The sequence below is a fragment of the Enoplosus armatus genome, chromosome 15 (assembly GCF_043641665.1).
Source record: "Enoplosus armatus isolate fEnoArm2 chromosome 15, fEnoArm2.hap1, whole genome shotgun sequence".
Classification (NCBI taxonomy): domain Eukaryota; kingdom Metazoa; phylum Chordata; class Actinopteri; order Centrarchiformes; family Enoplosidae; genus Enoplosus; species Enoplosus armatus.
This window is the reverse complement of record NC_092194.1, coordinates 9,720,282-9,735,841: the sequence shown is the minus strand read 5'-3', so window position 1 is coordinate 9,735,841 and position 15,560 is coordinate 9,720,282. Positions and strand designations below refer to the sequence as shown.

The 15,560-nt window shown below is 40.7% G+C and overlaps 2 protein-coding genes across 2 annotated transcripts; both read right to left on the bottom strand.

The window, feature by feature from the left end:
- Positions 1-5,886: 5,886 nt before the first annotated feature.
- ngb (neuroglobin) lies at positions 5,887-7,060 on the bottom strand. Its single transcript, XM_070920782.1, has 4 exons — positions 6,963-7,060; positions 6,429-6,537; positions 6,157-6,276; positions 5,887-6,039 (listed from the first exon to the last, which is right to left on the bottom strand). Exons 1-4 carry the CDS (start codon positions 7,058-7,060, stop codon positions 5,887-5,889), a joined length of 480 nt encoding a protein of 159 aa, XP_070776883.1.
- A 2,806-nt stretch (positions 7,061-9,866) lies between these two features.
- Positions 9,867-14,779, bottom strand: fam161b (FAM161 centrosomal protein B). The gene is made up of 8 exons (XM_070920262.1): positions 14,568-14,779; positions 13,956-14,485; positions 13,233-13,540; positions 10,961-11,079; positions 10,684-10,851; positions 10,466-10,565; positions 10,260-10,381; positions 9,867-10,027 (listed from the first exon to the last, which is right to left on the bottom strand). The coding sequence occupies exons 1-8, from the start codon at positions 14,777-14,779 to the stop codon at positions 9,946-9,948; spliced, it is 1,641 nt and encodes a 546-aa protein (XP_070776363.1). The 3' UTR covers positions 9,867-9,945.
- Positions 14,780-15,560: the final 781 nt, after the last annotated feature.

Here is a 15,560-nt window from a genome sequence, read left to right as displayed (position 1 = left end):
TCTAATGGCCATGCAAGGAGGGATTGTCCATTTTCATGCTTAACTAGTTTTATTGTATCCTGTCATGTCTGTTCATATACTGTCAGCTCGGCCATCCGAGGTCTATTTGGAGGCACATTAGCTTTCCAGACGTGTCCGCTGGTTTTTGCTCTTGGTTATGAAATGTGCGTATCCTGAGTACTTTATTTTCATATGTGACTATATGTGAAGGTTGAGGTCAAGGGATAGACTGCGTTTGAGATTGATCTCTGTCAGGCTAATGAGTTTTCATCTGTCAAAAGTGAAGTGCTGTGATCTGAAATTAAAATTAATTCAGCTCAATCCACTCATCTTGTGCCATGAACTCCTTATTGCTCTCCTCTGCTGTGGTCTGTGATGAAGGGTTGTTGAGAGGCAGTGAGTCAGACTTCATGTGGTAAGTAGTAGTGCAAGAGTGAATGTGCACATGATGCCCTCAGGAAATGTGCAAAGGATATTTTGCATACAATACTGGTGTATGACTAATCTTAAAATGTACCATTTAAAGGAATAGTTCATTATCAATCTTCTCATCTAACTCTTGGCAATAAAGAAAATTATTTCCCAAGTTGTCGTACTATTCCTTTAAAGTCTGGCAAAGTTTACTGCTGATGACAGTGATTCATTTGAAAGGACCATCTCTCTAAGGGTAATCACAGACCAGATAGCCTCATATAACAGAGGCGGAGACAGGCAGCTAATGAATGCAGGTGCATGTTAGCTTAGTGTTTGAAGCAGTGTGTCCGCATACAAACTAGGCTTGGGACAAGCCTCTGTAAATACTACAGGCCTCGTTGGTCCCTGAAACCACATCTGAGGGTGGATGGGGCAATTAATTGTATGAGCATCTGCTTTCATCCAAACCACATTGGAAAGCGGTAGCTCCATGGTGCCAATGGTAGATGCGGTTCCAGCAAAGTGGTGGTGGGTTTTCTCACATTGACTGTGTGGATGTCATTTATTCTGCAGTGAAAGGGTTTGTAAGAAAGAAAAAAAAAAAGATAACATGCCTGCCATTATATACAGTGCTTCTTCGTTGGTAAGAGTTACAAAAGAAGAAAGACAAGTCCCTGACATTTCCCCTGTCACCCGTGGCAACTGCTGAGAGCATGCTTCTCAGTGAAAGGTGAATTCCTCTGGGTGCGTGGCCCGCCGCTCGCCTTTCTCCTGCCCAGATGCTCAGAATAGAAAATGCCTCTTCCTCCTGCAGCAAACATATTGTCACTCCCATATGATTTAGTTTCAGCATGCAAATATAGCTTAATAAGATGGTGTTGTTTAGTATTTACATAATACTGTGGCTCAAAGTAGCAATTGGCAATTTTGTTATTAATCTAGAACTTTTTTTATCTCCCCTAGAGTATGTTATACTCTTTCAACAAACTTATAAAAGAAAGTTCATCTTTGACAAAACAATTTTACCACAAGGACCATTTAGTGCCTGCACAAGAGCTTTCAATCTCATCTCATAATCTTCCTCAGCAGATGGATTTTGCCTAGTTTTGAATTTAAAATGAGAATGAAGGTTCATCCAGTCTCACCCCAAGGTCCACCTTTCAATCATATCACACAATCATTCTCCACTTCAGTCTGAACCTTGTGCTGAGGTTGTTTAGTCAACTTGGTGAATAACCTTCGTTATATTTTTGGACAACGAGCTGAACAAGAGAACAATCATAGGAAATCAATGCCCCACTCACACACTGACAAATGTGTCCTTGAAGAAAAGTATTTGATAGAACTGATCCTCTTAACCTCTATTAAAGGATAAGACTGCAACTGCAATATTTCTATATTTTGACGACTGTCAGCAAATCGCATGAAAAGACAGAACCCCATAAATTGTAGTATTGTCTGTGTAGCCAAAGCCTGATTTAGCTTATTCCCCTGTGTCATGGAGCTCCATTGTTGTCCAAAAACTATTAAAAACACATCAATGAGCCACACGGTTGCACTGGGCGACATGTCCTTTAATTACCATGAACTTGGTCACGATAGTTTATTTTGAGTCAACCCCACACACACACCATCCTGCTGCTGTAAATACTTTCTAACACACTGTCTACACAGCCCGCGTAGCAAAAGCAGCACTGTTAGCGGAGCAGCAGCTTTGGTCCTCTATTTGTGTCCACACAAGATGATTTCAGGAACAGTATTGAGTATAGGTCACCCATGTTTTTGCAATGCTCAGAATCCAATGCACAATCACTATAGTTACAGGCGTAAAATGGAAGAAAATAGACTTGAAGCGGAGTAATATGCTCTGGGTTGCGTTTATGCACATATAGCACATGAGCCATTACACGGCCTGTTTGACACCTGTATAGGTTAAAATAGAAGGGTATCTGACTGGTATCTTCAGACAACTGAAAAACGTAGCTGAAACGCCGCCTGTGTAGACAAGTTGTAACACACCAAATGTGTATCAATCCGCTGATGACACATTGTTTCGCTCTTTTAATGGGATTTGAAGGAAACGTATGAGTAACACCAGCCTTATCCTTTAACTGGTTGCATTTCATGTTGGAAGTGACTGTTTTGCAGCTGCTGACAGCTCATTCCCACTGTTGTGGTTGTTGCTTGGCAGACTTGTGTTGCAGACTCCAGCTCCTATAGAGCTGTCAGAGCGAACCTTATTAGCCTGAGCCTGCACGTGCAGTCACTGTCCACTCCTCGCTCCTCTCCACAGTATGATTTAGGATGCGCAAGTGCGATGCCCTGCTTTCTTCCTTCATCAGAAAACGAATGCGCGCACACACACACACACACACACACACACACACACACACACACACACACGACTCTGGACCATCACTTAACAGTTGCCATGACAACGTTCAATACCCCTTCATTCCAAAACACATTACAGACTTTCTAAAAATAATGTGTGTTGTCTTTTCCCTCAGACTCCTCTCCAGACGACAGCCTTCTGAGCAAATCCTCGTACACTACAAGGTAAGACTGTAGAAGTATAGGATTCATGTACTACCACAAGGGAAATAAACTCTTCCTGTGTTTTAGTCAGTAGCTTATTGCATTTTGTTGCAATCTAACCATTGGTTGGTGACCTGAGAGACTGTCGGGTCAGAGTCTCCATGAAGCCCGGTGGCTAGACAGCTCAGGCTCAGTGTTGTCCTGGAGGCTGAAGCGAGACATGGAGCATGGAGCCAACATAAAAACAGCAGACTCTCAGTGGGACAGAGAGAGTGAGAACACTGTTGAGAGCGCGGAGAGACAGATTAAGGCCATGTCAGCCACTTCTCCAAATGCAGAACGGACAGCCAGCTCATGGATGTGACTTTTACAATGATACAAACAAATTGTATGTACGAGAGACACGAGCCCTGTGTATTCAGACAACTCATTACAACGACCCTCCCCTCTGCAGTTCTCTCATTACTATGGCTTCACCTATGGGACACACACAAACTGATATTCAAGCTGATTCACATTCAAACAGTCTATAATGGTTTTACTTGTTTTTGGAGGGAAATGTAAACAAAACAGTCCTCGTAGCAAAGAACAGGATAGCAAATTTGTGAAATTCTGCAAACAATCTCGATGTGACATTGTGCAGTTGCATGAGTAAGTGGGCTGATGTGCCTGAAGTCGCCCTCGTCTCTGTAGCCAAGAGCGATGAGCCATTCGGCGCTTGGATCTTATGTAACACTAGGGGATGGGCTGTCAGTGGGAAGGAAATCAGGCATCGTGTGATTGATTTCAAACGCAGACCATTGTGTCGTAACCATCAGCAGTCTGTGACAAACAACCTGAGAGCAAGAGGAAAACACACTGACCTCGTTTAGCAGTAAAATATCCACAGAAGATCACTTTATTTAGTAAGCACACAACATGTTTTTTTTTCAAAGTGTAGGATGGAATCCAGTTCACAAAGAGTTCGTGCTTGCATTAACTCTAATAATAATGTGCGTTGTTTTTTTTTTGGTTGAAGGATAACTAGGTGAAGTCATCGCTGTTCAGTAGCAGCTGATAATGATGAGGTAGACAGTGACACACCCAATATGTACAGAGCTGGATGTTCACAGGAGAACATGCCAGTCGTCAGTCATGCCTTCTAAAAAGACCTAATGTCAGGTAATTGAAAACAGAGACGTGGAGAACATCAACCTCCACAGGGCTGTGTACTGATACTAAGAAAAGAATCACTACAAAACACACCACCACCTACACACTCAGTTAATAAACATTACACCTGTGGGCTGGAAAGCACAGACTGAACATACTATGCAGGGATAAAATAGATCAATAGAAAAATCTGCTTTGACAATTCATTGTAAGAATTCCACATTTAGAAGTTTTGATTAAAAGAAACCTGATTAAAAGCAGCAAATTTGTTTGTTTTCTTGTATTGGGTTCTTTAACTGGAAATCCACAAAAGGTAATATATCTGAAAAATCACATTTGAAAAAAACAAAAATCAATGCTCTTTAACTACACATACATTTCAGAATATAAAAATAAACTTTATAAACGTAAACTCAGACTAAAGCAATAATAACCACATATCAGCAGCTTGGATTTACAGTTGTATGGTGTCATTATCTAATACTTGGCGCACTGTTGCTAAGTTACTTGGCATTATGACCGTGAATGTAAATAACAGCTGAGGATGATACATACAGTGTTATGGCAGCAAGAATAATAATACGCACATATTGGACTGTGTCAGCACACAGTATCTCTGTATCATTAGTTTTGTGTTCATAAATTAAAAAACGAAATCAATTAAGTTTGTCTTTGTTACATAATCTAAAACAAATATTCCACTTCCAGCTTCACTCCCATGTAGAAGCTCTGTGTTGGAGAGACACACTCTGCTTATCTTCACCTCTAAAGTCGAGGTAATACTACGTTTGTAGCCAAAACAACACAGTTAATAAGCATTACTGAGATAAGCAACTACAGTACAACAAAACTACTTTACACTAACAATGACTGGAAACTAAGGAACAAAGATTTTATAATTCCTCAAAGATGCCCTTTTACTTTCAAACTCTAAAAGGTCACATAACAGTCTATTAGTTAGAGTTTAACAGTCAGCTGAAGCCCATTGAAACACTCACAACCTCGACTGAGGAGAGCATCACACACCATGTCGAGTAAGGTGCTCGTGGACGCCTTAACAGTCATAGATCTCTGAAGAAAGCTATCAGAGGGTATAACAGTTCTTGTCAGTATCTATTGAATACAGCCTATTGAAAGTTGCTTTGCTTATCATCACTAGGTTAAATGTTAGATAACAAAGAGGTGCAATGATGTGTAATATCAATAGAAAACAGTAATGATTATGATTAAGGTGATAGGATTTTCTGCTGTAAAATCACATTGCTGTGTCCCAAAACTTTGAACATGTTTCGCTGTGTTCCAGTTAGATAGAGAGCTGCCTGTGCTGGCCACAGTAACCATCACGGTTTGAGTAGTGTGTGATGCCTAAATATAATATCAAGTGTTTCACAATTGTGCAACTCTTTTAAGATACATCACAAAGACCACTACAGTCACTGTTATCATTTGAGTAGATATATCAAAGCCATTATGTACAAAGAGACTCAACAGTTATCCTGTTGCTGTTTCTCAGTGTGAGGCGCTCAGATTACAGGTCCAGACTTAGAAGAACTTAAGCAGGCTGGCTCAGATCCTCACAGCTGTACAGCATCATTGCCTGGTAGCTAAACATCCACAGCAAAGAAAATAAACTCTGCGATCGGTCGATCCAATTGTAAAGTGTAACCACACCGTACATTTGCTACGCTATGCGACCCCACTCACTGAGCAAATGTACAGCATTCCATGGCAACCATGTTGAGCGATTTGACAGCAACTGCTCAGCAGCTCCCGCTGTGTGCCTCAGTCAGCCTTGTCCTCGCCATTCTTGGCCCACCCTCGGCTCATGGCTGCGACCACGATGCTGTACATGTTGAGCCAGGCTTGACGCAGCGGCGCTGTGTAGGCCTGGCCCAGACTGCACTGCAGCATGTAGAGAAGGGATTCACCCACCACCTGAAGAAGCCCCAAAAACAAAAACAAGAACACAAACACACAGAAAAGAGTTTCCTCACAGCTCATTCACTTGTGAAATAGCTTTTTGAGAGTTGTACTATGAAATGTTGGTCCTACAGCAAATGACTGTGTGTTGACTCCCACTGCCTGATGCTTCCTCCCAAGGTTGAGCAGAAAGTCCTCCAAGGAGTGAAGGTCGTCCAGGTGGCTGACGGCTGCGTCTATCACAAGCATCACCTGGGACCACATGCAAATACACACACACACACACACACACACACACACACACACACAAACACACACACACACACACACACACAGAGCGATCAAAACTGTGCACAAGTACCAACTGTATACTTGTAGTAGACACTGCGGTGAACGGAGCTCACCTTGGTGACATGTTCCAGGAACTCAGGGCTGGAGAGGCAGTCTTGTGTGGAGCCACAGTTTGTACTGTAGTGGAAAAGACTGAGGAGCGCAGGGTCCAGCTCAAACAGTCTACCACAGACAAATACCACACTGTTCTATAGGTGTATACACATGGCATGGGTTGCCAGACATCCACACAGACACAAAATCAATCTGTAAATCATACATCTACAAATCTCTCCTGCTAGTCTCTAGATTTAGCGGCAGCTGTCTCAAAGTAAATTGTGGATTATTGCAGTCTGTCGCCAAGCAACAAGTCAAGCTTCCGGTCGCTGCGTGGTTAAAGTGTGCAGCGAAGGATCTACTGTAGCTTGACTCTCTCTCTCCACACCTGTGATACATATTCTAACAATCTAAGTAACAACACAAAAAAACAAGCAAGAACCTATTACTTCTGGTTAAAGTGACTGCACAGAATAACAATGTTTTCTTCTCTCACAAGTCACTTTACTGCCTAATTCCACTTGAATCATGCTGATTGTGTAAAACATTACCTGGAAAACATGATGACACCATGAGGAACTTTGTTCTTGCCCAGGCTCTCCCAACTGCCTCGTATCAGCTCCTTGTCTTTCCCTGACAGCTTCTCCATCCTCCCTCAGGCTGTAAACACGAGGCAAGTTCTTCAACAGGGGAGACACACAACTCCTCTACAGGACAAGAAGGCTCAGTTTGAGGAAAGCCATAATACTGGAGTTAATCCATGGACCAAACTTCCGCCGACCCACCTGGAAAACAAAGTGGAGCATTAAGTGAGCGTGAGGCAGCTGATTTGCTAGTAATGTTTCAGATATTAAGAGGGGGACACACAGCTGCAGGAGATGTGACTCCCAGGCTAGACACGCACAGACATACTATACCTTCTTGAGGTCAGTCTTCTCTCTGAACTTCTTCTGGTGCAGCCGTGCTGAGGGGTCTGTATGTGTGTGAGAGAGAGAGAGTGTGTGTGTGTGTGTGTGTGTGTGTGTGTGTGTGTGTGTGTGTGTTTGTGTGTGTGCAGGCAGCAGCAGCCTTGCCTGACACTCTGGTGCACTTGCGCTCTCTTTTCCCCCGGCCCACGGTGCAGTCAGGGAGACAAGTTCTGCCACGCTCTTGTCTGTCACACTGGCTGCTATCTCTCTCTCTCCCCTTCCCGTTTGCCTCTTGATGAGCTCTCTCTCCAGCACTGGGGATATTATTCATGCCACTGAAGGAGAAAAAGAGGGATCTCTCTCTTCTGCTCCAGAGAGGCTGCAGCGAGCCACAGCTCCTCCTGCAGGTGAACCAAGGACTAAAACATACAGAGGCTATACATGCACACACACAACATACACTCCACAAATACTTGTTATTTGCACTTTTACTTTATAATCAAGAGGAAGATGAGCAACAAAATGACCAGAAAACACAACATAAGCAATTCATACAGTGCAATTGCTTATGTTTTAAGGCAGGTGAATGTACAGGCTTTGAACCTAAAAGCATGACTGAGAACAAGTGGGCGAAATAAAAAGGAGTCCAAGAGGCAGGCAGGGGGGTCATGACGGGCAGAGAAAATGGCAGAACTGCTAAAGCAGAAGCACAATAGACGATCTGGTGGGGAATGAATGGAAGTGGTACAGGCTACCAAGCTGATGGGGGAAGAGGTGTGCAGGTGGGCCGAGGGGGATCAGGTGATGGAGAATGGTGGGAACACGGGTTACTGCAGGGCAGTGGAGTTACAGACAGAAGAGTTAGTACATGGCAGGGGAAAAAAGCAGACAAGGAAAATGTGAGGCTAGGAATTGGCTGACATTGTGACAGTGAAGTCCATTTGAGGCCTGTATCATCTATTATCGGGTGTGTCCTCGGCTGCCTCATTTGCAGCCCGTGCATTTACAGAATTAAATGTGTGGGAATTTTTATATCGTTCAGCGGCTGGAATAATAAAAGACCTGAACGCACCACCTTGGTGAAATTATATTGTTCATCTGCTAAGTACAGCCACTCCTCAAACAGCGTGATCATAACATTTCGGTGGCCAAGCGCACAGCCTCTCATTAATCTAAATGAGATGTGTTTGTTCTCCTTTCCCGGCGTCCACACACATTCGAGGCACCACAGTTTGTTTAGATGTCACAGGCGGCTGCTCCCTCGCACAATCTCGGATGTTATCTAACAGGTTGGGAGAGGTTTTTGTTTTCAGCCGTGCACCGGGGGAATCCGAGGTGCACAGCGCTCTCCTGAGGGACTACAAGGCAGAGTGGGGAGGGATACATGGTTCCCATGACAACCTGACAGGATGGAGCCCTTGAGGCTTTGTCATGTGATGTTTCAGATCTCAAGGAAGGGATTATTTATTACATCTATAAGTGCTTTGTGACTACAATTTTTCTCATCTATTTAAATATGCAAAGTTAATCATATGTTTATTTCAATACACAGACAGTCAAACTGAATAGTGTTAGTCACCTTTTCTCTGCCATTCAATTGTATGTAACATATTGAACTCTTATCTCCATGGTACATTTCAAACTAAGCATTCAATAGTGTTACCTTAAGACAAATTACTTTTACTTTCAATAGCTTCAATACATGACACAGTGGTTTACAGAAAGTACCCATATGATATGTACTGGTCTCCATGACATTTTGATTATGATTATATATGTATTCAGACATTCCCACGTGGTTTGTAAAGTAAAAATGATTTCTAAAATTCTTGGCAGTCAGCTGTCTAAGCACGAGTATTTGATGTGGGTCTATGGGCTTGGAGCCGACCACTGGACTGGTCTCTGTGAACTGTTTATTTAGGTGGCACTGTGGCTGAAGACACAACTGGGAACTTTAACCCAACCATCTGAGAAAAGCCCATCTCAGACGCTTGGTGTCCTTATGGGATCTGCGCAATTACAAAATATACATTTATTAAATTTTTCTAAAGAAAATACAAGTAAAACAAGTAAAATATTTCACTGTAAAAATAGTCTTTTTTGATTTAGTGTGGGTGAAACGCAAATTAATGTTACAGACACAGTGGTCTCAACTGGTGTTCTCATTTTGTTTTTGAACTGTTTATTCTGGTAACCAAGTGTTCATCATCCTCTAAATTACAGTGTTCATATTCCTTTAGCAAAATTATTGTCATAAAACCAAAAGTAGCTTTTTTATTTTCAGTTTAATCTCCTTGGAATGTCATGCACAACTCATAGATCGTATATATATATATATATGTGTGTGTATGCGTGTGTGTGTGTGAAAAACTCAAAGCATATAAAATATTCATTACTTATAAACATATACAGTTCCATAAACTTTTATTTTCTTTCAGTTGTAACCCCTCACATGTGTGATTGTAAAATCCAGATGTTGTGTAATTTCATAATTTACAGTTGAACATCTTAAACTATCAAACACTTGGTGCGGATAGTTAGCCGTGACATGAATCATTTTTGAGTACAATGTTGTTTTCTAGCAGAGAGGCCATAAGGAGCTCTGTGCCGCCTGAACCCTTTTTGATCATGACATTTCTTCCCCTTTGGACTTCACGCTCCTCTCTTCCACATCTTCAATTTTCTCCCCGTCGTCTACATTTTCTTCCCTAAATCAGACATGTTGGGTTAGAAAATGGCTATATGGTAATTACATCGAACTTTTGCTTGGCTACAGTCTTTACTAAAGACTGCAGGGCCAGCTCAGAAAATTGTGTAATGTAACATGACCAAACCACATGAAGTCCTTGGCTCTCAAGCACCAGTGCTATTCATAATTTTACCGGACACAGTGGTATTACATAGTGGATGAACAAAACTAAAAATTCTCACTCTGCATACCTGCTATGGATGTAATTCTCCTCAGATCTGGATTCTCCATTTTCCTCAACAAATTGCTCCTTTAAGCCGGCTTTCCTCAGCTTGTTCCTGTATGTCTGCTCTGCATGAGCCTTTGCATTTTTCTGCCAATAAAAATTCAAAGTTATGCTGGTGGAGCATGTCATTTACAATGTGATGTTATCTCTTCAACTTACTATGCCTCTTACCTGCTTCACCTGTTCAAACAAATAAGGGCGTTCACTAACTCGTGCCTTCATGTCCCGTAACTCCCTCGTGTACTCTCTCATCCTTTGTTGGTCAGCCTCCCTTCATTTAAGAGGAGATTATAGTTTGAGCTACTGTGGCAGGCACGTGTGGTTGCTGTAGTGTGAGTTGTAAAGGTTACAGAATTGACAATGAACTGCCTCCCTTGACCTGTACTCACCGATGGTGCTGTAGTTTTTCATTATACACTTCTTTCAAGCTGCTGTGTGGGTCCAGCAACTTTGCATGGAGTGTGACTGTCTTCTTCATGGCCTGGGACCTCATTTGGTACCTCCTCAACCAGTCTGCACTCTCTTGATTCTTACTGTCCCTCATCTCCATTGACTTTCTGTCAAGTTAAACATATTCTGCATGTCAGAGCATTTAACTATTTAGGGTGTAGAAACTATATAGGAAGAAAAATCTGCTGTCTAAAGATCCAAAATAATCCAAGTCACCTGATGGCCATGCAGCGCTTCCTGACAGCATCTGTGATGTATGTGGGGAGTGTGTCTGTGGACAGTGACGTTAAGGCCCCAAATGACTTGCTTCTACTGAGATTACTTGTTTTAGGTACCTGTAGATGAGAGGGGAAGAAATAGTTAACATTTTTGTTAGCTGAAATCAAAACAAACATATTGTTTGACACATATTGCATCAACTTTTTCGATTTAGATTTAATCTTAGAATTTAGAAATAAAACCCTACAGGGTGCAGTAGTAACAACAGCAAAGTATACACTGATGTAAACTACATGTAAGCATGAATCAGTGCAGTGTGTTGTGAAAAGTTGTTTTCTGTCAGATGATACAGCATAGCACAACTTAGCAGAACTAGTCTATCAATTTGTGGAAAAAAAGACTTTGCATTCACTGTGATCAAAGCCAAATGAGAATAATTATTTTAAGTCTGTTTGAAATGTAAAAGGACTGTAGGAGAACTAGAGACCAACATCGCCTTTCAATAAATTCATAAACTGTGTGGGTGGAAAAACCTTCAGTAATTGTAGTATGCTTAATAATAATGGATTTCTTTCTTTCTTTCAAAAATTACATTTTCCGGTTTTGTTTATATTGATAATTACTGTGCGAACAATCAATACAATACACTTCAACAACATTCACAGAAAAAAAGACAAAATGACTCATTGATATCAGATGGCTTTAGGACTACACCGTTTGATGTTAATTTCCATGAGGTTACACATAGAATAATAATATAAATCTGTACGTTTCTGTAGTTTACATTAATTAGCTATGAAAACATCTTGTACAATTACCTATGTGACATTAATCTACAAATAAAGAAACTATGTATCTACAGTGGCTTCTTTATGTGTCATATATATGTGTATGTTTATATATGTATATATGTCATTAGTTAAATCAGAAGAATCTGCCCATAAGTGTCTGACATGGTTCATAAAATAGATCTCTGGTAATTGTATAATTTTGGGCCTAGCCAGAGGAAATATGAAAAAAAAACAGGAAGGAGCTTTCACTGATCACAAAGTTCATTCTACCACTTTGGATTAGTGCAAATTACTGTTATTCTTACTAAATTACTGTTATAATTATTTTTACTCTGTAATGCCCTCGTGTGAATCATCCACCCAGACAAATTTCAATGAACATATATAGGGATGGTCTTGTGAAAAATGTGATGAATCTCATAAAAATTGAAAAGATTGAAGTTTGAGATAAGGAACAAAAAGTGTACAAATATTATATGTTGCTGTACAAATGGGCTTGAGTCAAACTTGATAATTTATGAGGTGTAGGAAGTTTGAAATACAGCTGTTCAAGGGAGGGGAATATTCCCTCTATGAAGAGGGCCCACTGTACATATTTTGAATAGCTTTACAGTTCCACAACTGAGGGGACTGGTCTGAACAACCTCAAAGATAACACGAGCCATACAAGAACTTAACCCATACAATAAATCTTTCATCATCAAACAAATGACTCCCAAGGACACAGAATAGAAAGTCAAATGAGATCAGGTCAAACTGGGTATTGAAGGACCACAGGAATACATGATAGAGTATTATACAGTCTGCAAAAATTGTAGGGTAAACATCTGTTCTTCATCTGTTAAGGCCAGTTATTGTACATTTGGTGCAATCATAGTGATAAGAACCTTTTTAAACAAGGAAGGATTTAAGTAATCAGCACTGTTTGTCCTCTAGAACATTACAGGCTTTAAGGAAGGCTGGTGGTTTCCTACCCCCCTTAAAAAAGAGAAGTGTATTGACTTGATAAAGTGGTGGGTGGATGTGTCTTGAACCATCTATCAAGCAGAGAAGTCATTTAAAACTATAACGTGAAGCCATCTGGTGCTTTGGAGTCCTGGATGTCTTCTGCTCATGACACTGGCATTGTTCATTTTTTGAAGTAACAATTTTAAGAAAGTAATTCATTCATTCATTAATTGTCAGACCCCTGCTTACCATAATTACCACCTCTGACAAATCTGTTGACCATGAAACTTCTACAACTTGAATTAGATTAATGATATAATGATTAAATGATTAAAATAATGAAAAGCATAACATTAAAAACTTGAACTAGAAACTAAACTAAAATGGGCTCATATTCTAAGAAGTAACTAAAACCAAACTGCACTGAAATTAATGAAGGAATAACAGCAACAACAAAAAAACCTGAAACCATTTGAACAAATGCCCATAGTAAACACAGCAACAGGTCTGTGGTAAAGAAAACATATCACCTGTGAGTTTTCAGGGCTCATCCTACTTTGCCTTGCGAGAGCCGACGTCCTCAGATGGAAGGGCTGACATTTTATCCCATCTTTACTCTGTGTTTTCCTCAGCACTTGAGTCTGTAAGGCTTTGTGCAGCCTGCTGAAATCAGGGACCTGACAGATGATTTTTGGCTGGAAGCTGGGCCTCTCATCCAGGAATCCCAGCTTTTCTTTCCTGGTACGCTCAGCAGTGCGAAGTCTCTGGCTGCCAGACACAGTAGGATTCTCATGTCGCACTGTTGTCTGAGGGGAGACTTGTCTGCAAAGCTCCTGGTCTGCACATAATTACAGATGCAGTAGAGGATAAGGATGATCAGATGTACTGTATACATGTATCCAACATGGCATGATATAAATCCGAAGGGTTAGGAAATGATTAACAAATTAGGAAAGAAGATTCTTTTTTTCCTTTTCTTATATCTTTTGACTTTTTCTAGAGTTTTACTTATTCTGGACTATATAAAACTTTAAAGATGGAACAATTTGAGAAGGAAACATCACTGTTTGGTTGAACTGTTCACAACTCACTGACAGATACAACTTGTGATGAGAGGTCACAAGTAGGCACAGCATGGTTATAAAGGCTCACAACAAAAAAAGTTGGGAACCAGTGGTCTATGTACTGGTCTAAGCTGGCAGTATATTCAGTCCATTGAGTGACACATAAACGAAAAAGAAAAGGAAACCCACCTTTCAGCTCAGAATCTGAGTTTTTCACTTCTTTGTGAGGAGGTTTTCTAACTGTAATGGTTTCCTTGTTTTTCTGATCATGAGAAACTTGGTTTAAAATTGCTATGAGCTTCTCCCTTTTCTGCCTTTCTCTCTCCTGGAAGCTGAAAGGTTTTTGAATGGAGAGCAAGAAGTTTCTCCTCTGCTCATGGCCCTGCTTCCTCTCCTTCTCTCTCAGCTCCACCATCTCCTCATAGAGGGGCTGAATGACATCACTGGGGGCTGGGAGAGCGCAGAACTTCTTCTGACACTCAGCCTCGTCCTCCTCCTCTTTGCACACCTGTGTTGTTTTAGATAAAGCTAAGCGCTCACACTGCTGAGTCCTGGTAGGTTTAAGCATAGAAGTCCTGATTGAACAATGCTTCCAGTTTGTTGGAGATACCCAGGCTGTAGAAGATGAGTTAGGCCTCTCTGACTGTCTGGGATGGTGCAAAGTCTCTTTGTCTGAGGTCAGGACAGATGGAGAGGTGGATCTCCTCATTCCTACATGTCTGAAAGAAACCATAAAGATCTTGAAGAAAATAGATATATCATAATGATGACAAAACATAAAAGACATTTGAAGAAACCCACTTGGCCTGATGGTTCAGGTCATTTTTATGACCAGACTCTTGGTCTGTTGACAGTAGAGCGTTCTGATGAATCCTCCTCTCCAGCTCCTCTATCTGTCTCCTCTGTGTCTCCTGCAGCTGCTGCCTGAGGGCCTCACTCAGGGCCTTTAGCTGCTGCTTGAGCATTAACTCTGATCTGAGTCCATCTTGCAGAAAGGTCTCCAGCTTCGACATATTCCTCTGACCTGTGACACTAACAAAAAACACAACAGGGAGAGCAGAGTGGAAGAAAATCAACATCTTTTGCTTCCTATGTTTACATATTATTTATTTTAATTCATAAAGGTTACTTCAGTGTCTCTTCCAACACAAAGTTTTATACAATAAGATGTGATCTGTGGCAAAATAATACACATTCCATGATCGAAAAATCTTATATTACCTGCCCCCTTCTCAAAATAAATAAACAATGCCCTGCCATAAATGTTCTACCAATACTTTCAACATTTTAAGACATGTGCACTCACATCAAAACACACACATACACAAACAATGACAGAAAACTTAACATAAACATCATTCACTAAGTTCATATTGTGCTGTCCTCATATCATTTGATTTCTGCACATTTTCTTAAATTGAATCGTAGAATAGAATAATAGTTGAACAACATTTTAAATGGAGCAGGTATGATTAGACAATTAATTGATTAGCTGGTGGACAGAAAATTGGGAACAATTTTGATAATTGATTATTCATTTATGTAATTGTCTTCAAGAATTTTCCGGTTCCAGCTTCTCAAATGTGAATATATGTCAGTTTTATTACTTAGAAGTGGCTTTCTTGATTGTAAATTAAATATTTTTGGGTTTGGACCATTGAACAAAACAAACAAACTCTATATATGTCACAATGGGCTCCGGGAATCAATCCCATTATTCGAGAAAATAGTAAGAAAATATTTAATCCTTAATGAAAATAACTGTTGCAAGTCAAATCTTAAATCATGAGGATT

Coding starts and splice junctions, on each gene's coding strand:
- ngb (XM_070920782.1), bottom strand. CDS start 7,060: ATGGAGAAGCTGTCAGGGAAAGACAAGGAGCTGATACGAGGCAGTTGG. Junction 6,277..6,428: donor TCCTGGAACATGTCACCAAG/GTGAGCTCCGTT, acceptor ATGTGGTCCCAG/GTGATGCTTGTGATAGACGC. Junction 6,040..6,156: donor TCAACACACAGTCATTTGCT/GTAGGACCAACA, acceptor GGGCTTCTTCAG/GTGGTGGGTGAATCCCTTCT.
- fam161b (XM_070920262.1), bottom strand. CDS start 14,779: ATGTCGAAGCTGGAGACCTTTCTGCAAGATGGACTCAGATCAGAGTTA. Junction 10,566..10,683: donor GAAAAACTACAGCACCATCG/GTGAGTACAGGT, acceptor TCTTAAATGAAG/GGAGGCTGACCAACAAAGGA. Junction 10,028..10,259: donor GAGAATTACATCCATAGCAG/GTATGCAGAGTG, acceptor TGTCTGATTTAG/GGAAGAAAATGTAGACGACG.